Here is a 23,581-nt window from a genome sequence, read left to right on the forward strand (position 1 = left end):
GCGCATGGCGTTGCCCAGCCAAAATAACAAAAGAATATGATGTCCAAAAGAATGGGACAGAGCCCGAGACCCAGCCATCCAATCCCGCCTCTTATGCAGGCGGCGAACCCTCCATCAGCTGGAAGTAGGACAGCTCCAGCTCCTCGTCCAGGCTCACCTCGCTAGGCTCCTCCAGTCCTGAGTCACCTGCATCTATCAAAGGGTCTGGTTGGTGTTTTAAAACACCGTCCCAGAGTGGGAGTGAGTGATCAACTCAGTGGGTGCTATTAGCCATAAGTTATAACAAGCATCGATTGTAATAAGAAATTAATGAAAAACGATCAATCATCAGCATCTATCTAGTCTTGTTAATGCGCATGAATGCAGGATGACATGATGTATGCCCTCGCCCAACACTTCCTCGTGCGACGCCGTCTAACGATCGCCAATGCCAACACTCTCTCAGTGCGACCTCGACTGCCGAGTCGCTAACCTAACTAATGCGATGCGATGCGGTCGTGTTAGCCGGGTTATTAGTTAGGTTCATTCATCCAGCAGATTTGGAAAACTAGAACACCCCATCTAATCAATGCCCTAAGCTGGTTGCGAGGCCAAGACCCCCCAATGCGTGAGGCCGAGGCCCCGCGGTCTGTGATCCCGTCGGGTTCCTCATCCCCGACTTCAAGCACATGAGGAGTGACATGAGAAAGGGGATCGCTCGCGGTCACTATGGGGAGGCGCGGTACCCCAGCGTAGGCCGACAGCTCGAACACAGTGTCCCATTCCACCATGCCCGGCTCACGAAGCTGTGGGCCGATTTCAAGAGGTTTGTCGTTGGGCTACAATGGTTGTGGGGAGTCCCAGGTTCCATACAATTGTGAGCAAACAGGGTTAACATTCGTGGTTGGCCAGACAGTAGGCTAGACCGCACGAGTCCAGGCAAGCGTGCGGCGGAACGACATCGGGTGCAAGCAACCCACGTAGTCTAACTACAGCCGTCCACACACGCCCGCCCAAATCCGAGGGTTTAGCCTCAAGGCGGTCCTACCAACGGGACCACCTTAACCTTCCTTGTTTCCTTAGCCAACCGCAAGGTTTGAATGGTGGTCCACAACATGTCGACGGACAGGAGTATCAGCAGGCAAGATTATCATGTTCTCATATCTCAAGCATGTAGTCCAGATTCCCCAGATAAGCAAACTAACTATTTATGAGCAATGGTGCATGTGTGTTGGGTGTGTTGGTGGGGAAGTTGCTCACTTCCTATAACTCATGAAGACAAATTACACATGTAGCAAATAGGGCATGCATATATAGGGCATCAATCTTATGAGCAATCCATCAAGTCATCAACCAGCAGTCATCAAAGTTCAACGAGTCATGTGAGAAACACAAATAGCATCATGTGAGGAAATCGAACAAGACACACAATTTCATACCATTACAATAGGCATACATCCCTAGGTTTTCTCTACACACTCTAAATGCACATCCCATCAATCAAAATCATTAAACTCATATTATAATTGGTGCTAGGCCACCTAGGAGTAATAGACCGCACCTATGGCTCGTTGGAGACTCGGAAAAACGCCCTAGGAAAGAGGGCTTTCGGGTGGAACGGCCGGAATCCCTAAATCAAGCTATTGCATGTTAGATTTTTCAACTCAAATCCACATTACTACATGAACTTCAAGAAGGATGGGGGAAAGCTCACCTAGGCAACCCACGGATAGTTGTTGAGGTTAAGAAAAAGGGTTTTCTCCTTGCAAAAGCGGCAAAGAGTGGAAGGGTTGGCTTTCTTGGGCCCACCTTGATCTCCTCCTTCTCTCTCTCTTCTCCTCTTTACTCTCCCTTACTCTCTTTCTCTCTTGGTAGTTGTAGCAAATGGGAGAGAGATTAATGAGGGATAGGGTTTATTCCCTAGACTTGGGCCTCATGGCCTCAAGTTCCCTCATATTCCCAAAATAGCCTACAAGGGACATTTTTGGGGTTGGCGTGGCCCTAATACTCCTTCGGCGACCAAATTCGGTGGGTAGGTGCCTTATGGTCCGTCTAGGGCCCGTGTAAAATTTGGGAATGAACGGATAGATGAAAGTGGGGTTTGAGTCAAAGGCTTTGATCTTTAAACGGCCCTGTGGGGTCCATTTTAGTGATTTGAGTAATTCTGGTGGTTCTCAGGCTATGAAGTCTTTAGGGTGAGTGATCCATGGCCCGATGAAGGGCCACGCAAAATTTGGGGGCGATCGGACCAGGGGTTTGACCGCACGGGTCCGATTTGTGATCGACGGTGACCGGCTCACGATCGAGTCCTAGGGTTGGTGGGTAGGTGTAGAAAAATCCACTTGACCACCCTGGTAAATATGGAAGAGATCCGATGGTCGGATAACCTGGAATCTTGATTCCATTTGCAAGCGCCAGATTTGGTCCTGGCATGGGTGGGGTGCATTAAGTCAGTGCCAGATCCCACTTCTAGGTGTCTGCCAGGTCCGCGGTCCGCGATGGACCTCAAGCCCAGTGAGCTCTATGATCCCCTAAATTCCTAGACCTTTCTGACCCTCCGGCGTCGCGGTACAGCCCGGACGGACTGTAGCTCATTGTAAATGGTCATCCGGCTTGGCGGCCCGCACTTGGTCTTGTCATGGCCTGTCCGGTACAGGAAAATGGGCTAATCCTAGATTAATTAGCTCATGGCATCCCTGCCACGAATGTTTCCAACGTTTGGTCCTGCGGTAAAATCCTACGTGGACGCCTCAGGACACTGTACCGATTGGACGGGATGTTACACTCAAGGCTTCAGTGGATCACACCACAAGAAGCATTGGTAATAATAACATCTACCCTTGAAACCTTTCCAAAGGCCTACTATGCTGTTTATTTGCCATAAAACCTGTTCATGAGGTCACGTGGACTTGGATGAAGGGAAAACATAAATATTAGCTTAATCTATAACTTTTGTGGCCCTAAGAGGTTTTTAATGACGGGCGTTCAATCTCTACTATTTCTTGTGTCATTGTATACTTGAGCATTTCATCTACTTCATTTTTAAGACCATGCTCTAAAATGGTCTATTAAAATAGATGGAAAACCTATATATAACACATATCAAGGTTAGCCCAACAGAGCTCTTGCCAGCACTCACCATCTCTAGCTAGCCCCGATGCATGGGATAGTACGGATTGGCCCCAAAATTGTATCATAATCATTATTCAAAGCTCAACAAGACCACACCATAGGAGATAGTGTTTTGGATCCACGGGAGTTTTGGATAAGTTGATATTTATTTTCCCTTCATCGATGTTCATGTGACCTTATGATCATCTTGGATGATAAATAAACATCGCTATGGGCTATTGGAAGGCTCCAACAATGGACACCATCATCCCTGTTGTTTCCTGTGATGTGGTCCACTTGAAATTTGGATATGCTTCAATTTTGGGCTGTTTCCCTAAAATGATCTGGATAACAAAATGGATGGCATGGATAATTTTACATTGATCAAGATAGGCTGTGCAGATTTTGCTCAGTACCCCATTATTAGAGCTGGACCCAAACCAAGATAGTTCAGAAGCTCAGTTCGAATTAATTTAAAAACACAGGGCTTGGATTGATTCAAATAGAAATACAAACTAACCCAAGCCTCAAAGCCAAGTTGGTTTAAAAAAACAAACCAAGTTCATACTAGGGTAGTACAAGGCTGCCTTTGCTAGATGCTTGGCTTGATTCAGATCCGTTTTTTTTTGGACTCGTAGACTGTGTGCGCATTGTTTCCCCACGGTGTAATCCAAATGAGCTTTGGATATGATTCAGTTTTGGGATTATGTCCTAAAATGATAGGTAAAAACAAATGAATAGCATTGAAAATACATATACAAGACAAGGCAGATAATACATAATATTTGCGTTTGTATTTTCCCTTCATCCAGGTCCGTGCGTTACAGTGTGGCGCAAGAAGTTTTAACGGTGGATGTTCAATCAAGAATATTTTCCTATAGTGTGATCCACCTTAGATTTGGGTCTTCTTCATTTTTTGGATCATATTCTAAAATGTGCAAGCAAAATGAATGAACGGCATGGATAAAACATATACATAATAGTAGGGTCCATAGAGCTTTGACACTACCTGGCTGGCTAGTGTTGAAGTCATAGCCAAATGGCGTCCAAAACCTGCAAATAGTGCGACCGAACTGGAGATGGAATTTGGCACGAAAATCACACCAGTTAAATAACCCTGTTTGATTGGCGATGGCCATCAAATGGAGGTTAGTTGAGGAGAGAGAGAGAGAGAGAGAGAGAGAGAGAGAGAGAGAGAGAGGAGGTACAGGAAACTCCATCACATGTTTTTTACACGTGTCATGGAACACCAAATTATGCGGGGCCACCATGTTATAATTATAAAATCCTCTCCAATCCGCGGGTTTTATACTGGATTTTAATTAGGTTGATAAAAAGTCAGTGATCCACAGCCAATCGTAGGCCCCACCAAATGGAAAAGTAGGAAGAGATGCTAATAGTTGGTTTTTGTGTCACCATCAAGCGTTTTGCCTTTCACCAAAGCCACCCTGCTAATAAACTCGTATAGACCACACCGTGTGAACTTAGCAATGCTGGGTGCAATTGTACATCGTCCCTGTCCATATGGCCCATGTGAGGTTGCATTAGGGGAAAACGGATTGGCTACTCCCCTTGCCACCAGGATGGTGGCTGTGGTGAGTGTTCTGGGGGCCCCACCATGATGTATATGTTTCATCCATTCCGTTAATCCATTTTTACAGATCATTTTAGGCTTGGTACAAAAAATGAGAGGGATATAAATCTCAGGTGGACCACACCACAGGAAAACAATAGTAATTGGATATGGATCATTAAAATCCTCCTAAGGCCCACTCTACTATTTATTTGACATCTTATATGCTTATTAGGTTATACAGGCACAATGAAGGGAAAAAACAACAATCAGTTTGATCCAAAACTTTCATGCCCCCAAAAGGTTTTTAACTCCTATAATGTGGTCTACTTTAGATTGGGATATACCTCCCTTCTGGTCTCAAACCATAAGATAATCCGGAAAATTAGATTGATGGCATGGTTGAAACACATATATTATGGTAGGGATCAATGAGCACCGACCATCAGCCATTGGTTGGTGGCTTGGGAGTAGCTGATCCGTTGCCGCATTCGGGCTGGTCTTGTATATGGTTAAAATTTTAGTCCTATCTTATAAAATGCCATAGAAAATAGATAGATTGTGTGGATGATATCCATAGATCATGGTGGCCACTCAAAGCTCCTATCTATTCCCAGCAGTAGACGGCCGGATGATATCCAGCTAATGGACAGTGAGGATTTCCTGCAAAAGCCTTGAAAGTTGGGGCCACATTAATGTTTGTGAGAAATCTACTCAATTCATCCGTTTTGTGAGCTCATTTAGTACATAAGTCCAAAAATGAGCTGAATCTAAGAATCAAGTGAGCTGAAAATGTAAGGACTGAATGTCCACAGATGAAATATTCGTTGGAGCCATGGATATGCTTCAATTTTGGTCCTAACTCCTTAAATGAGCTTGAAAAAAATGTATGGACAGCATGGATAAACTTTGTGCATTTACGGTGGCCCAACTGAGTTTACTTAGCATGATTAAAAGCGTGCTAAGTAACTCATTCATAAATGAGGTTACGAATGATAGTGATGGCATATAAATAGCACTGTGACCCAAGGAGATTTCAATGGTAGTAATTTCCCTGTCCACCTCCATCGTGCAACCCACCTGGGTCTTGGACTTGGCTTATTTTTTATCCGCATATCCAATAATAACCTTAGAAAATACATGGGTGGGTGAATTTATCACAGACATCATGGTGGGACCCACCTATGTGAACTTCCTGCCAAAGGCTTTGGCAGAAATACCGCGTCCCTTTTGGACATATACAACGTGGTGGATCCCAGCTTGGGTGATCCATGCGCGATGCTTTGACGCTGACCGCATAAAAGTGGGGTTGCTGCATTAAAAGAATCGCCTGAAATGTAGTTCCCGTCCGTTTTTCAGACAGAATGACAACTTTATTAATTATATATATATAAATTATATATATATATATACACACACACACGTGGAAAAGGTACTATGAGCTCGAACTCATGAGTCTCTCCCATGAGGTCGAGCTGTGTGGGCCCCACCCATCTATCCCATCAGTCAGATGCATCATTCCATCATGGGCCTAGGTCTCAAAAATCAAGTCAATCCGTGACTTTTATGTGCCACACCACATACAGAAGTGGGGAGGGGTTGTGCACCATTAAAACATTCATAATCATTTTTTGGGCCCACCAAGATGTGGTTTGCAAATCCAGCCCATCCATTACGTGTGTCCCACTTGGATGAGGGTTCAGACTAAGTTTCAGCAGCATTCAAAACTCAGGTAGGCCCCACCAAGTGCTTTTGTATGTTTTAACAGTGTCTTCATATAATTTTAGATGGTATGGCCCACCTGAGTTCCGTATACGACTGATTTTTGGGATATCCCATAATTTAGAGGGGACCCATCAAATGCACAGTATTGATGGTTGACATGCATCACGATGGGGCCCACACAGCTCGACCTGACGGGAGCTTACGGTGAGGTATATATATATATATATATGCGGGGAAATGGTTCTACAAGGTCGACCTTATGGGAACTTTGCATGAGGTCGAGCAGTCTAGGCCCTACCATGATGCGTGTCGATTGTCGAACATCAACACCATCGGCCAGATGGATCCCCTTTGGGTTAGGAAACGGATTGGCTACTCCCCCTGACACGAGCCAATGGCTGGTGGTCGGTGTTCCGTGGGACCCACCATGATGTACATGCTTCATCCATGCCGTCCATATATTTTAATAGATCATTTTACAATCTGAGAAAAAAAATGAGTTATATTCCAATCTTAAGTGGACCACATTACAAGAAACAGTGTTGAATGAACGTCCACCTTTTAAAAAAAAATTTTGGGGCCATAAAAGTTTTGGATCAAGCTGATTTTTGTTTTTTCGCTTCATCTGGGGCTGTATGACCTAATCAACCAATTGGATGTCAAATAAACGGTACAGTGGGCCTTAGGAGGATTTTAATGATGGATGTCCAATTAATATTGTTTTCATGTGGTGTGGTCCACCTGAGTTTTATGCACCTCTCCTTGTTGGGTTCAAACCATAAAATGATATGTAAAAATGGATGAATGGAAAGGATGAAACAAATACATCATGGTGGGGCCCACAGAGCACCAACCACCAGCCACGGGGCTGGTGTCAGGGGGAGTAGCCAATCCGTCCCTTTGGGTTACGAGATATCCCATAAATAAACAGTATAAGTAGCTCAGGTTGGTATAAGTAGCTCGGATGGACAACGCAACCTAAAACCTTGTCAAGATATGCTTTGGACATATAAAATCACCTGGTGGAGCCCACATGAGTTTTGGCATCCAAGTGTGATACATATAATGGATGGGCTGGGTTTGTGAAACACATCTAAGTGAGCCTAATAAATGATTATGAAAGTTTTAATGGGAGATGACCTCTCTCAACTGTTGTATGTGGTGTGGCCTACTCAAGTCATATATTATCTTTATTTTTAAGCCCGTGGGCCACCATGGAATGCTACATCTTACTGGTGGTTTTGATGTTCGACGCACATCACGTGGCCCACGCTACTCGACCTCATGAGAAGTTCCCATAAGATACACCTCGTAGTACTGTATATATTTGCGAAGAGGAGTAGTTTTCAAAGCCACTCAGTGCCGCATGTACAGCAGATTTTTCGTATCGTCAGCGGTCCCATCCTCGCTGGACTTCCGCTGGCAGGCGTAATGGGTACCGCCTGTCCCTAGCTCGGCACCGACTGGGCTTACGAGGGGGTACAGTGATGCATGGGCTTCATCCACACCGTTTATTCATATTTCCATATTAGTTTAAGGGTATAAACCCAAAATAAGGTAGATCCAAGAAACAAATTGGCCACACCACACTATCTAACCTATTTAAAGGTTAATATAATACCGGATGAAGGGAAAACACAAAAATCAGCTTGATACTAAACTTCCTTGGCCCTGAGAAGTTTTCAACGCTAGGTGTTTAATCCCCCAATGTATGGCCAACTCGAGCTTTGGTTGAGTCTCATTTACTACGATAGACATGTAAAAATGGATAGACAGTGTGGATTAAATCCGTACATCACTGTAACCCTTTGATCCCCTTATGTGGCGGGTGGGGATGGACGGGTCGTACCTAATCCATGTAGGCGCGCTGCACTTTTCAAAGGCGCGGATTGACCCGAGCTCAGGACAGGCAGGGTTTCTGAACCGAGTAAATTCCGCGGTGCCCAATGTGATGTATGTGTTTTATTACCATTGTTTAGGTGTTTTCAGGTTTAATTTTAGTGCATTGTTTGTGTGCTTGTCCACCTCATTTTAGGGTAACACTCCAAAATTGCAGGGTGCCGATCAAGTGCAGTGTTATATCCATAGCAAGACCTAGCTAGCTAGAGACTTAATTTTCCTGACAGGGGCTTTATGGGGCTCACCTTGATATATGTATCTGATCCATGCCATCCATCTATTTTGTCAGATCATTTTAGGTGGGGGCATGAGCTCATAAAGGAGGTAGAGTTAAGGCTTAAGTGGACCACACCACAAGAAGCATTGGTAATAGTGAGGAGGCCTACCATGATGTTTATTTGCCACCAAACCAGTTCATGAGGTCACACAGGCTTGGGTGAAGGGAAAACATAATATTTATCAACTTAATCCAAAACTTTTGTGGCCCTAAGAGGCTTTTAATGACAGGCATCCAATATCTACTATTTCTTGGTGTAGTACACTTCAGCTTCTGATCTGCCTCATTTTTGGACCCAAGCTCTTAAAGGATCTACCAAAATAGATGGACTGTAGATATAACACATATCAACGTTAGCCCAATAGTGCTCTTGCCAGGACTCTCATCTCTAGCTAGCCCCGGTGCATGGGTTTAGTATGGTCGGCCCCAAATTGTAGCATATTCATTATTCAAAGCTCATCAAACCACACCAGTGTGGGGACTAAACACAAGTTGAAACTTAAATAGATGGAAGTTTTAGATTAGGTTGATAATTATGTTTCCCTTCATTCATATCCATGTGGCCTTAAGAAGATCTTGGATGACAAATAAATATCACTATGTGCTATTGGAAGGCTCCAACAGTGGACACCATCATCCCCATTGTTTCCTGTGATGCCGTCCACTTGGGATATGGATATGCTTCAATTTTGGGCTCTTGCCCTAAAATGAGTTAGACAAACAAATGGTTGGCATGGATAATTATACATACATTATGATAGGACGCACAAAATTTGCTCAATATCCTATTACTAGAGCCGGACACAAACCAAGACAGCTTGAAAGCTCGACTTGGATTGGTTTGAAAGCGCTCAGCATGGATTGATTCAAATAGAAATTCAAACCAAACTAAGCCTCAGAGTCAAACTCATTTAAAAAAAACAAACCAAGCTTAAATTAGGGTAGTACAAGTTCGGCTTAGATCAACGCTCAGCTTGATTAAGCTCGATTTGATTCGGCTCATAGATTGTACGCACATTGTTTCTACTTGGATATAATTCAACTTTTGAATCATGTGTCCTAAAATGAAATGTAAAAATGGAGGGACAACATTGATAATATATATACATGACTAAGTAGATAATACATAATACATATACATGAATGTACACTATTTCCTTTGGTTTGGTCCTCTTGAGCTTTGGATGCTATTCAATTTTAGATCATATCCCAAAATGATATGTAAAAATAGATGGCTAGTGTTTACTTAGTATCCTAAAGCAGCTTTTGAATTGGCCGATGACCTCAACACCCGCCACATAGCTAGTGTTAAAGATCCGTGGGGCCCACCCTGATAAATGTGATTTATCCAGCTATCCATCAAATTTTCTAGCTCATTTTATAGTATGAGACAAAAAAAAGGAAGATCCAAACCTCCAGTAGACCACAACACATGATCTAAATTTGTTGGAGGATATAAGCTTGGTTCGACTTGATATTTTGACCAAACTAAACCAAGCTCATGATCGTATAATCTGAACCAAACTAACTCAAACATTAGAGATGAGCTTGAAGCTCGGCTCATGTAAAGCTCAATCAGGGAGTATCACATAAACAAGCCAAACCAAACTTGGGTCAAACTCTTTTCAATGCGGCTTGTGTACAACTTTATCCATTACTTAGTACGATGACTCCTCTTGCAATACCTTTTCACATGACACTAATGACCAGTTACAAGGAACTTACCATGATATAGTGTATTGAGTAAACTTCGTAGGGACACACCTAATGTATGTATTGTTGACAGATGTCTTAAATCAATCAAGAACAAGACAGTTTAATCCAATCGACACACCATACGATCCTATAAACTGACTGTCGATCCCATAGAGTAATTCCTGATTTATGAGTTTGCTTTGCTCAGCAATTTTGAGTGTATTCGTCGATAACACTCGATCCTATCGAAGGATCTGTCGACCGACTTAAGCAGTTTTGCAGAATTATAGTTTTTGTTTTCTAATTTGGTTCTGACTTTATATTAGGGCTTATAATCAGGGATTAAGGTATTGAGAATGTTCTAAGGTTATTTTGGAGCAAAGGGGAAAGAAAAGCTAGGGTTTTGTAAAGGGTTTTAGGGTTCTTTAGATCCGTAAGTCTAATCATCTCTTGTAATACTTTGTATCGTGGTTTTTTTCCGTGAGGATTTTTTCACGTAAAATCTTGTGTTCTCTAAGTGCTTTGATCTCTTATTGTTTGATTCAGATTTGTCTCCGCCCATCCCCCAACATATATGTCTTACTTTTTTGTAAAATTACTAAAATACTTTCCATATTTAAATTTCACCAAATAATGCTTTTCAAGGTTAAAATTACAAAATTATCTTTATTTATTTAAAATTTTGATGAAGTTGATAATTGTGGGTCAAGCTGTATATATATAACATCCAACCCGTTGAATCCTATCATAGAGATGGAAGGAATGAAATTCTGACAAATCCAACCCCAAGGTGGGCCACACTGCAGAAAATTACATGACATGTCCAGAAACGCCCAAATTTATGTACGGTGCATTGATAATTTGATTAATCAGGTCTTTTATTCAAGTGCTCATGAGTTGTATGCGTTGGAAAAGCGGATTGGCTGGTATACCACACATCAGCTATATAGCTGGTATACTGACGTCAGCAAGTTATGTGGGTCTAATCATGAGGTATGTGTTCTATCCAAACCGTCCATCCATTTGGAGAGCTCCTCTCAAGGGTTGAGACGAAAGAATAAGACAGATCACGGGGTGCATGTGTTGGATGGGTGAGATGTCATGGACGTACCTTTTGGGCCCTACAATTCTCAACTTTTCACGTACAAGTGAAACGTCATACCCTATGTAGGTTGGGAGAGGCATAATTTGATAAAATCGAAACAAGAGTATTTCGGTGGTAAAAGGAGAAAATCCCTCACCTAATCCGCTCCCATGAAAAACCAAGCTCTGTGAGGCCCACGTCACATCGGTGTCTTTGTAAAAATCACTCCCTCTATCAGTTTCATTACCTGTGCTGAGAGCCCAGAAATGAGGCAGATCCAGGACCCACGTGGGCCACGTTCACCATTGAATTTTTCTGGGCTCAATATGATGTTTATGGACAATCCAACCCGTTCAAAAGGTGACTACCACTAGAAAGAAGGGACAGCACAAGATCAGACTGTTCAAAATCTTATGTGGGCCCCACTAAGGTTCCAACCATGGCAGCACAACCACTACGGTTTCTTATGTTACGGCTCACTTGAATATTGTATTTGGTTGATTTTTGTGCCATGATTGTAACATGATGTGAAGAAACTGATGGACGGAGTGGATTTTACACGGAAATTTCTGCGGGTCCCACAGGGCTTTGTTGGATGCTGTAGATTGATGCATCAAGCCGCTCTTAAGCATTCAAAGAATCTTTGACTTAGAGAACTCTCCCTCTCTCATCTCTCTCCTCGTTTCTTCGACGATCATCGCGCTCTCTCTCTCTCTCTCAATTTCCTGGAATCTCATCTCTCATCTCTCTCTCTTTCTCTCTCTCTCTCTCTCTCAATTTCCTGGAATCTCATCTCTCTCTCTCTCTCTCTCTCTCTCTCAATTTCCTGGAATCTCATCTCTCTCTCTCTCTCTCTCTCTCTCTCTCTCTCTCAATTTCCTGGAATCTCATCTCTCATCTCTCTCTCTCTCTGAATTTCCCGCCATCTCATCTCATCTTCCTCATCTCTATCTCTCCTGATTCTTCTATCATCGCTCTGTCCCTCTCAATTTCCTGCAATCAGACCTCTCTCTCTCTCATCTCTATCTCTCACCATTTCTTCGATCATCGCACTCTCCCTCTCAATTTCTTGAGATCTGATCGCTCTCTCCCTCTCAATTTCCTGCATCTGATCTCTCTCTCTCTCTCTCTCTCTCTCTCTCTCTCTCTCTCTCTCTCCCATTTTTCTGGGGATTCAGAGCTCTCTCTCTGTTCTCGAACAATGGCGAATGCGCTTGTTTCAATGGTTGTGAACAAACTTCGAGAAGAGGTTTATTTGGTGGGTGATGCCAAAGAAGAAGTTGAAAAGTTATCTTCTACATTGGAATCCATTCAAGCACTTCTTAATGATGCTGAGATTATGCAATTTCACAATGAAAGCATGCAAGTTTGGTTAAGAAAGCTCAAAGATGTGGTTTACGATGTGGAGGACGTGGTTGATGAGATGATTCCATTTCCAGAATCTGAATCAGGAACCCACAACGCTGACGATCGACTCATGGGAAACCAGGCATGGGCGTGCTTATTTTCACTCTTTTCATGTTGCGGTCTAGAAGATTGGATAAGGTTGGCCCATGAATCAATGTCCGAAGGCGACGACATCGGAGATAAGGTGCGGACATTTGTCAGTAAAGTCGCATCACAACGCGATTTTGCTCGTCAGATCAAACAAGTAAGGGCGAAGCTGGATCAGATTGCAGCTGACACAAATAAGTTCAGTTTTAAGGAGATTCACAGTTTCCGTGGAGGTAGTCAGCTTCACAAGGCCGAGTCTCAAACGAGTTCGCTCGTAGACGAATCGAAGATGTTCGGGAGAGACAGAGACAGAGATATCATAATAAGCAAGTTGGTCAGCGGGAGCAGTTCTGAGGAGGGAGGAATTCATGTCATTTCGATAGTAGGCGTTGGCGGGTTGGGCAAGACGACTCTTGCTCAATTGATCTTCAAGGATGAAAGGGTAAGGAGCCATTTCGATGTGTTTCTATGGGTTTGTGTTTCTGATGATTTTGATCTCGTCAGGCTTACCAAAGCAATTATAGAAGATGCAGAACGGGTAAATACTCCGCTTACAGGGCTAAACCCATTGCAAAATAAGCTTCTCGAGACATTACAAGGAAAACGGTTCTTGCTTGTCCTTGATGATGTGTGGAATGATAATAGTGACAAGTGGGAGCAACTATGGCTTTCCTTCCAAAGCGGTGCTCCTGGAAGTAAAATTTTGGTCACCACTCGCAGCGAGAAGGTTGCAAATACATGCATGCCGTCTGCCTACATGCATGAATTGAAAGGTTTATCCTATGATGATAGCTGGTTACTGTTCAGAACCAGAGCTTTCGCTGGGAGGAAAGTGGAAGATTGCCGGGCGTTGGAAAAGATCGGAAGAGAGATAGTGAAGAAGTGTAAAGGAGTGCCTCTTTCGTTAAAGGTAATTGGAAGCGTCATGCGTTCCAAGATGACCACACAAGATTGGAAGGACATCTTAGAAAGCCAAACATGGGAAATACGAGACATCGCGAAAGGTATCTTACCGGCTTTGTTGCTGAGCTATTATAATTTGCCTGTCCATTTGAAGCAGTGTTTTGCATATTGCTCAGTATATCCTAAGGATCGTCTGATGGAGAAGGATACATTGGTCAAGTTGTGGTTAGCTCAGGGTTTCATCAAGCCCGATGGAAAAAGAGAGATGGAAGCAATTGGAGGAGAGTACTTTGACGATCTACTGGCGCAGTCTTTGTTTCAAAAAATGGGATCATATCAATATGAAGTCAGATATACAATACATGATCTCCTTCACGATCTCATCCAATTCATTACAAAGAATGAATGTTGCATCTTTGAGACTGGAAAGATGGACACCAGCTCTGTTACAGTCCGTCATTCATCATTTATTGCCACCAGGGAAACGTCACACATTCCTGCCCCTCTATGTCATGCAAAAAAGTTGCGAACACTCCTCCAGACCGGATATTCAGAAATTGATACCATCCCTGATCATTTATTCCAATGCGCCAGGTCCCTTAGGGCATTTGATTTCCGTATTAAAGAATTGCCAAGCTCAATTGGGTTGCTGAAGCATTTACGATATCTTGACTTGTCTTATTCAGATCAGATAGTTGAGTTGCCGGAATCAGTGAGTAGTCTCAGCAATTTGCAGACCTTGAAGTTGAATATGTGTGAACGCCTCCAAAGACTGCCAAGTGGGATGAGTGCAATGGTCCGCTTGAGACATCTGGAAATGATAGGAACAGAAGAACTAAAGTACTTACCGGAAGGGTTGGGGAGAATAAGTTCCCTTCGAACGTTGAGTAGGTTTATCGTGGGAGGCGATGGAGGATGTAAGATTGGAGAGCTGAAGCGACTTGACTCTCTCCAAGGAACGCTAGAAATAGATCACTTGGAGAGAGTAGGGAGCGCGGATGAGGCTAAGGAAGCACAACTGGAGAACAAGTTACAACTTCGCGTATTGTCTCTAAATATGTCACCAGATGATGCTGTTGAAATGTCAGGAAATGGTGAGGTGGAGAGGATGGAAAATGTAGTTGAAGCCCTCCGGCCGTCCCTTGCAAACCTAGAAGAGCTGGAAATTAAGGGATACATTTGTTCCAAGTTTCCAACCTGGATAGGAGATTCATCTTTCTCAAATTTAGTCAGCTTGAGATTAATAGATTGCAATAAGTGTACACAGTTGCCTGGGCTAGGGAGACTACCTTCGCTTAAATACCTTGAAATAAAGGCAGGTCTTGTAAAACGGGTGGGAAGTGAGTTTTACGGGAATAGCAGTGGTGGGGACATAAACGGGGTGGCATTCCCGAAGCTGGAAGAGCTCAAGTTCAGTGACATGTATGAATTGGAGGAGTGGGAGTTGAGATTAGAAGACAGAGAGATAATGCCGTCTCTACACTCATTAAGAATTTACGACTGCTGGAAATTGAAGGCACTGCTGACACACCTCCCGGAAAGTCTAACATCCCTCGACATCTCGGGATGTGGCGAGATTTTGTGGCCATTACCGAACCTCCCAAGCCTCAAGACGTTTGAGATCTATAATTTAGAGAACACGACGTGTCTCCCCTACGGATGGAAACAATTGGAGTCACTAGAGACTCTTGGTATCAGCAATTGCTCTAAATTGAGGTCTCTTCCTGATGATTTGGGACAGCTCAAGTCACTTAGGATTCTCAAGATCCACAGCTGCCCCGAGTTGCGGTCATTGCCTCAAGGGTTGTGGGGCCTTACCTGTCTCCAATATTTAACCATCTTTGGCAATCCAATGCTGGCGGATAAATGCACAAGGAAGTATCGGAGCAAAGCGTCACACATCCCAAACATCTGGATTGACCACCTCAGAATCAAATGAGGCACTGAAGATGAGATGATCCATCAAGTGGACAAGTTCCAACTAGGTACTCTCTCTCTCTCTCTCACTCTCTTAGATACAGAGTATATAGATATACATTTGATGACCACCAACTGAAGAGTTTGGATAATTCAGTTGCTGCTATTTTCGTGCTATCATTCATCCAGATGATCCCCCGATCCAAGGACGTAGGTTGATCCTTAACTGTGGGGCCCATAGTGATGTATGTCCCTTACATCCACAAATGTCCCTTATATCCACACCGTCCATCCATCTTGAAAGCTCATTTTAGGACATGTTCCCAAAAAATGAAAAATGAAGCAGATCTAAATTTTAGGTGGATCATACCAGGGAAAAAAAAAAGTCATCATTGATTTCCCATCATTAAAGACATCATGGGGCCACCGGAATGTTTTTTTTTTGTAATCCAACCTGTTGAGAAGGTCACAAGGACATGGATGAAGAGACTACACAAATATTAGATTCATCCAAAATTTTTGTGGCCACGAGAGGTTTTTAATGGTCGATTACCACTGTTTCCTATATTATGGTTCACCTGAGATTTGAATCTGCTTCATTTTTGGAATCATCACCTAAAATGAGTTTTCAAAATGGATGAACGGTGTTGATTTAAGTACATAATCACGGTGGGCCTCATGGTCAGGGTCGAGTCAAGCTATGCTCCACTCAATCTGACACTTTAAGGTTCAAGGACTGAGCCCGGCCCAAGCCAAGCATGCATCTTGCACAGGAGGCCCAAGTCCAACTCGAGAGAGTTAGGTCGGGCCAGGCCAGTGCAATCAAGCATGCATTCTAGCACAGGAGGCCCAAGCCCAACTCGATAGGTTTGCTTGGCCCAGGCCCAGAGAAACCCAACCCCACCAGCCCAGCCCGTTTACAAAATGCCTACTTCCCACTTGATTGTTTGTAATTTATCTGTTGATCAAGTAGACCACACTTAGGGCCCGTTTGGCCGGGTGGATTGGAAGGTATTGAATGGTATTAGGGTGGATGGCATGGATTTCTAGGTAATTATGGTGTTGTCGGTGGATTGTCTGGAGATCCATGGGGTTGCTATATACCTGGATTGTTATATCCAGTCTGTTTGGAACGATCCATGGGATTGCTATATCCCTGGATTGTTATATCCAGTCTGTTTAGAACGCCCGGCCAATCCCGGGATTAAACCTTCTCATCCCTCCCAATCCCTCGAACCAAACACGATCCAAGGCAAATTTGAAAGGATTAGGGTGGATCGGATGGGATTTAAAGGTAATGATGGTGTTGTCAGTGGATTATCTTAAGATCAATGGGATTGGGATAAGATCACCGACTCTGTTTGGCACGCCAGGCCAATCCCGGGATTTGACTTCCAATCCCTTCCAATACCGTCCAATCCCTTCCAATCCGACCGGCCAAACGGGCCCTTAGAGGAACGAAATCCACTCCATGCATCTGATTTTCCAACTCATTTTAGAATATAAGACAAAAAGTGAGGAGGATCCGGAACTCAAGTGAGCCACATGAGAGGAAATTGAGACAATCGTAGGGCCATAAGAGTTTCATATTAGGAATTTGCTTTTTTGTGTTTTCAGTTCATTCCAATGGGTATGACTTCATGAATGGTTTGGATAGTATATAAATATCAAGGTGGACCCCGTAAGATTTCAATGATTGGAATTTCTTTACCTATTGTTTCCTCTCGATGTGGCTCCCTTGAGTTATAGATCTTCCTTATTTTTGGTCTCATATCCTAAAATGAGCTGGAAAAATGGATTGACAGGGTGGATTTCTCACAAACATCACAGTGGGCCTCACTTAGCGTCCAAGTGCATAAACCTACAACAGGCTTTGGCAAGAAATCCATTTTCATCTGAGCTCACTCTATGTTGTCAGATGTCTTAACTTTATATGTAATAGGGTTTGTCAATGTCATCGACAATCCACTCAATTCCATTGAGCAGCTGTCGATAGCATCGATATCGACAACTCAATCACATCGAGAAAATCTGAAAAAATTCTAATTGATTGCTGGACTGTTTTTGAGATGGCACTCAATGTCATTCGGCAGGTATTGGATGTATGTCAATGCTATCGAACGCCCCATTTCTTTTCTAGCAAGGTAATCTTAATAAGCATCAATCATGATCTCTAATACATAATTACTATTTATTAAAATGCAATGAACTCATTTTTAAGTGGCACCCAAACAGGTAGGGCTGTCAAAGGGTTGGGTCTTGTAGTACCTGCGCCTGGGCTTACCAGGCTCGGTTCTTGCCAGGTTTGGGTCCTTTTATGTCTGGTTTGGTTCTTAAAAACCTGGATCTTATCGGATTCGAGGTACCCATTGAGTCTTTGGATCTAAATTTGGAGTTGGCTTTGGGACAGTCAAGAGCATTTATATGATTAGGCCTACCTACTGGATGGATTAGATCTCACACAAGCATGCTGCTTTGGGGGATGCATGATGTGTATAAATAGTCTCTCTTACACGTGTGCAGCATAGGGAAACTCATTTCTTACTGGAATAATCAATGCATGTTAAAAATACATAGTTTTACTATTAAAACTGCCTGGACCCAACCCAAAACCTGACTAGACCGATTTTTAATTGGATCCAAAAAGTGATACCCAAACCTGGCCTGACCCATTAAAATCGGGTCGGGTTGATTGGGTACCCACATTAAAAATGTCTTCCTGTGACTGTGTTCATTGAAAATGAAAATCACGTATGGTTGGAACTTTCTTGCAGGCAAGACTACTTCATTAACAGGTGTTCGACTTCTGGAGATGCTTGGAGAAGATGAAATGGCATTTGATAACCTCTACTCTGTGTCATTTCAGATGATGAATGCTCAGTGGCTTGTGAAGCTTGCTTCTTATATGGAATTCAATGTAAGCACCGCTGTGACACTCCATTTCATTGACAGTGGCTTGATCTTATCAGGCACACAAATGGCATACATTTGTGTCTATAGATATCCAAATCGTGGGTCCTGTTGTAGATGGAGCATATCCTGGAAATCACATCAATAGGATGAATCTTAACCATCTTATATCAATCGTTGAATCTATACCTCTGATCATCTCCATTCCATGACCTCCATTGGATGGTCCACAATTTGGATTGTTTGGATCAGTACCCACATGAACGGTAGATGAGCCATCACCCCATTTAAGAGAAGGCAGAAAATGTACCTTAGTAACCTAGCCTAGATGATGTAGAGCGGGTCGTGGCCAGTTTCATGGTCAAGATGGATCAGAAAGGGCCCAGTTGGAGATTGGAAAATGTACCTGAGTAACCTAGCCTGGATGACGTATATCGCAAACGGTGGAATTCCAATGCCGAATTTGCGAAATACCATATATAATTTTGGGTAGAATGCGTTAATGAATTTGCCATCACCAAATTTGCCCATCAGTTCAACAGTTAAATTCCCAATTTAATTTTGTTTTTACTATTTATAGCAAGTTTTAGTTTAAGTACAACTTTTCATTGTTCGGCTCCAGGAGCTGCGTCAACATGAAAAGTGGTTAGAATAGTTAGGGGAACATCATGGTTCGGCCAAATAGAACACTTACTATCTTTAGCTAAAAACCATGCGCAGTTGTAGGAATCATGACCGTCTGTAAATTGTAAGATTACTATTTATAGTAAGTCATGATTTCTAGGAATTTTAGCTGTAATTTAATTCCGGAACTTATTTCATGGCTTAGTATCCCTATTTAAAGGGGTGTAAACTTGTTTATTCAAGAATTAACCAATTTACAAATTTTCTAGAATATTATTTCTATTTTCTTGATTTTTCCTTGTGGATTCGAGTAGTCTCCAAAAGAGTCCAAAGAAGCTTCATGGATTCGAATTAGTTATCCTTGAGGAAGACGGTGATTGACCTCATCACATTCATCCTTGTGTCCCTAAAGGAATTGGGTTCCCTTGAAATTTTGTTTACCTGATTTTTTTTCTCTTTGATCTGTCTTCCTCATCTTTCTAGGAGGTTTTGAAATCAACACTACCGCAGCTGGAGCGTGAGCTAGCATTGGAAGACGTCTCCAGCATTAAGGATTTGCCAGCTTACAATCTTTTGAACTGATAGCTGGGCTGCATTGGTCTTCTACATTTTCTTAGCTTGTTGATTTCTATGGTTCTCTGTGTACCCGCAGTATAGAAATTCTCCATCCAAACATGTAAATTCAAGTGCTCAAAATTCTATTTCTGAGAAATCCAATTCACACATATAGGAAGTGGTCTGAAGAGTAAATACTATTCTAAATATGTTGTTAATTAAGTGTTGTGATTGATCGTGGATGAAAAGGTTTTGTTCGGCCCAGAAATGATACAGGTGGGGTCTGCTTTTCAGCAATCTACTGCGTACATGTCTTGGGCCCCTAGATTAATATAAGATGCATCAAATAATTTTTATTTTTTATTTTTTATTTTATTTTATTTTTTTTAAAGGATGATCGTAGCCAATCCGACTGCTGGCTTGCCAATTGTGTACATAACAGGCCCATTCTGACAGTTAAGAGGGTGTGATATTTTGTAGTATCTCCCATCAATGATACTACAAAGGCTTGCAATTTTTAAGAACATCCAGGCCTATGCTCGACCCAAGGCTTCTATTACAAAGCCATGCTTCAAAATCAGGGGCCTCTATAGAAAACTAGGCCCACCTGAATCAAGCCAGAATTTGACCCCCTGCTGTCTAGCCCATCCTGTTGTTAACCCAAGTGCTTAGACCCAACCCTAGACCACAATATAATCTGAAAATTCATAAAGTGCGAACCACCATGGATTGGTCAAACGTTTTAGGCTAGGCTAATCAAAGTGAGGTCCATCGGATGAATGGTCCAGATCATCTCAACATTGCATACGCCTGCCAATTAAGTGGGGCATCATGAATAGTACTGGCACAGGGAACACCCAGAATGTTGAGGACACACATCTCCCATCATCTAAACGGTTGGCGGGAATCTCAGAGAAACTTCAAAATGTAGATTTTTGAATAGCCATTATCTGCATGCACATTGACATGCTGTGAGCCGATAATCTTTCTTCCTTATAAAATGTATGATTGCTTATCTTGATTTGGAGGTGGGCCGCATAGCTGAGGAAACCCAATCACGTAACCTCTGGTTCATGGACCCTAGTTTCTTCAAACAAGGCATGATATTTTTCATTTTCAGCCGTCCAATAACTGTCCATTAATCTGATAGCCAGATAACCAAATAAGAGTAAATTTTAGATAATAATAAGATTAAGCTAATATACATAATCTAGACGGTTTAATTCGAACTATAATATATTATATACACAATATTCAAGTAATTTCTAAATGCTTGAGTATCGTCCACCATCCTGCCGAGAGTTTCAAAGCCTCTCTCTCTCTCTCTCTCTAGAGTTTCAAAGCCTCTCTCTCTCTCTCTCTCTCTCTCTCTCTTTCTCTCTTATCTTTTCGGGTAAGATCTAGGGGTGTCAATGGGCCACGCTCGGGTCAGTAAAATCAGAATTTTGGCCAGACCAACAATAGGCCCGGCCCATTGACAGCCCTAGTAAAATCTACGTCTATGCGACCTTGTTAATAGATTATTTATTAACATTAAATAATCTTTAATTTAATATTAATTACTCCTTAATTTCTAAGTTAGCTGAATCTTGTGTGTGAGCATACACACAGAGTATTATATTATTAAAATTAATCAGACCCACCTTAAGCCCGGTCTCAACCGGGTCCAAAATGGTGGATCCGACTCAGACCGAGTAGAGCTGATTTTGTAACCAGATGCAAAGTGGTGGATCCAAACCTGTTATATTTCTAAAAGGGTCAAAGATATTGGGCCTAGATCCGTTAAATCGGGTCGGGTCCATTGGGTACCCATTGACAACCCTACCATGATCGGATTGTCATGTGGTAGCAACCTTCAACTGTGGCCGTTTTACATTGGATACATACCTACCTACATTTTGTGGAAATTTTAAGTTACAATACATTGCCAGTGTAAATACAGAGGCAAAATGCACAGATCAGTCCGTCCATTGGATGGATTTGATTTGACCTTCTGGAAGATCTTCTGCAAAAGTCAGGGCTCCATTATTTAGGTGGGGCACAGTTTTAAGAACAGGCAAATGGCGTAGAAAACTTTGCTAAGGTTTTAGCTGCGATCCTAAACTGTGGAGGGTTTGACAAGTAGAAGTCATTTTCACAGTGGGACCAACTCGATGGATGGCTTGGATCTTACATATGTTCACATGTATGATGTCGATCTCTAGCAAAAGAGAAGGAGAGAAAGAGAAAGGTTATAATTAAAGTATGCTTTTGAATATGTATTGTATTAATTCATGTATGTTTAGAAGTAAATTTAATTTTAATTTTATTTTTCTTTTACTATATAAATCAAATATAGAAGACATACAAATTAATTAAATAGTATGTCCCACCTTGAAGATTATTTAGCATAAAGATCGGTGAAACCATTCATTAGTTGGCCCCACTGAAAAATAATTGTTAGATAGTGCATATGATATTCAACCTACAGATTTACTCAATTTATAAGTGGGCCACTAAATGAATGAATCTGCTTTTTTTTTTTTTATGATGATGGTCATGGCGGGGCCTGTCTTTTCACTGGCTTAGATGTTTTACCCACATTGGCTTTATACACTCAATGGATGTAAACCTTATAATCCACACAGATGGTTGTGTACATTCATAGTGTGGGCAATGTTTGGTGTCGTTATGATGGAATCTCACAAATTTGGTGTGGGCAATGTTTGATGTCGATACGATGGAATCTCACAAATTTGGTGTGGGCAATGTTTGATGTAGATACTATGGAATCTCACAAATTTGGTGTGGGCAATGTTTGATGTTGTTATGATTTGCAAGATATGCCTGTTTTAAGGTTCTGATAGTCTTGATGACTTCTGCCTTTGATCAGGCCTTCTCTGATCGATCTTGGACGTGAAAGTGTCTGTGACTTGCTCTCTCTTTCTCTCTATATGTGTGTGAGTGCATGCATTCGCCAAATGCTCAGCTACGCACCAGTTCACACGTAACTCATGCGAACTTTTTTAAGAACCCATCATACGTTATGTGACTCCAAAATCTGAACGGTCCACGTGAAGCAGCACCTCATGAAACCTCACTGGCCCAATTTTTACATTGATCCAAAACTTTGGTGGGCCATGAAAAATGAAAACAATTTCCTCCCTTGATTTGTATCTCTTTGCTAGAATTTTAAATCAGGGTAAAAATTTGTCCCTTGGGGTTCCATGGGATTTCGCATCATATGGATCATTCGGATTAGACGCCCATGACACGTGTGCAAAGGTGCGCATGTGAGCAAGACTCTCTCTCTCTCTCTCTCTCTCTCTCTCTCTCTCTCTCTCTCTATATATATATATATATATATATATATATATATATATATATATATATATATGAGTAATGCTCACACAACTAGTTGGACAATTTTAACTGTGCATGTGGGGACTGTTGAGCAATGAACTTTCACCATGATCGGCACAGGTAAGAAGCCACTTCGAACCATGTGATTCAGATAGAGGTATGTGATACAATAGAGGTATCCTATATTCACTAAAATACCATTTGAATTTGGACTAATAAATACTTGGCTAATCATGCATACTATGACATATATTGTGGGTTACGCCGTATTTGAACCATTGTCTCTTAACTTGGTTGTTGTCGTGGTGGTGGTGTAGTGAACGTGGAAGGATATTATGTTGTGGTTGATCCCAGGCCATGCATTTACACCTCATGACATTTATGCATTAAACAACTAGCCTAGGGAATTGTTTGAGGTGTATTTCTATTATTATATAAGCCTGATGTGATTAATAACACGTGTAACTTAGGTTAATAGTATCATTGAGTTGAT

At 42.2% G+C, this 23,581-nt stretch overlaps 1 protein-coding gene across 1 annotated transcript; it reads left to right on the forward strand.

Annotated features, from left to right (window-relative positions):
• The first annotated feature begins 12,145 nt into the window (after positions 1-12,145).
• Positions 12,146-19,926, forward strand: LOC131227216 (putative disease resistance protein RGA3). Its single transcript, XM_058222965.1, has 2 exons — positions 12,146-15,725; positions 19,675-19,926. Exon 1 carries the CDS (start codon positions 12,545-12,547, stop codon positions 15,677-15,679), a length of 3,135 nt encoding a protein of 1,044 aa, XP_058078948.1. The 5' UTR covers positions 12,146-12,544; the 3' UTR covers positions 15,680-15,725; positions 19,675-19,926.
• Positions 19,927-23,581: the final 3,655 nt, after the last annotated feature.

Source organism: Magnolia sinica, chromosome 15 (genome assembly GCF_029962835.1).
Source record: "Magnolia sinica isolate HGM2019 chromosome 15, MsV1, whole genome shotgun sequence".
NCBI lineage: Eukaryota > Viridiplantae > Streptophyta > Magnoliopsida > Magnoliales > Magnoliaceae > Magnolia > Magnolia sinica.

Coding starts and splice junctions, on each gene's coding strand:
- LOC131227216 (XM_058222965.1), top strand. CDS start 12,545: ATGGCGAATGCGCTTGTTTCAATGGTTGTGAACAAACTTCGAGAAGAG.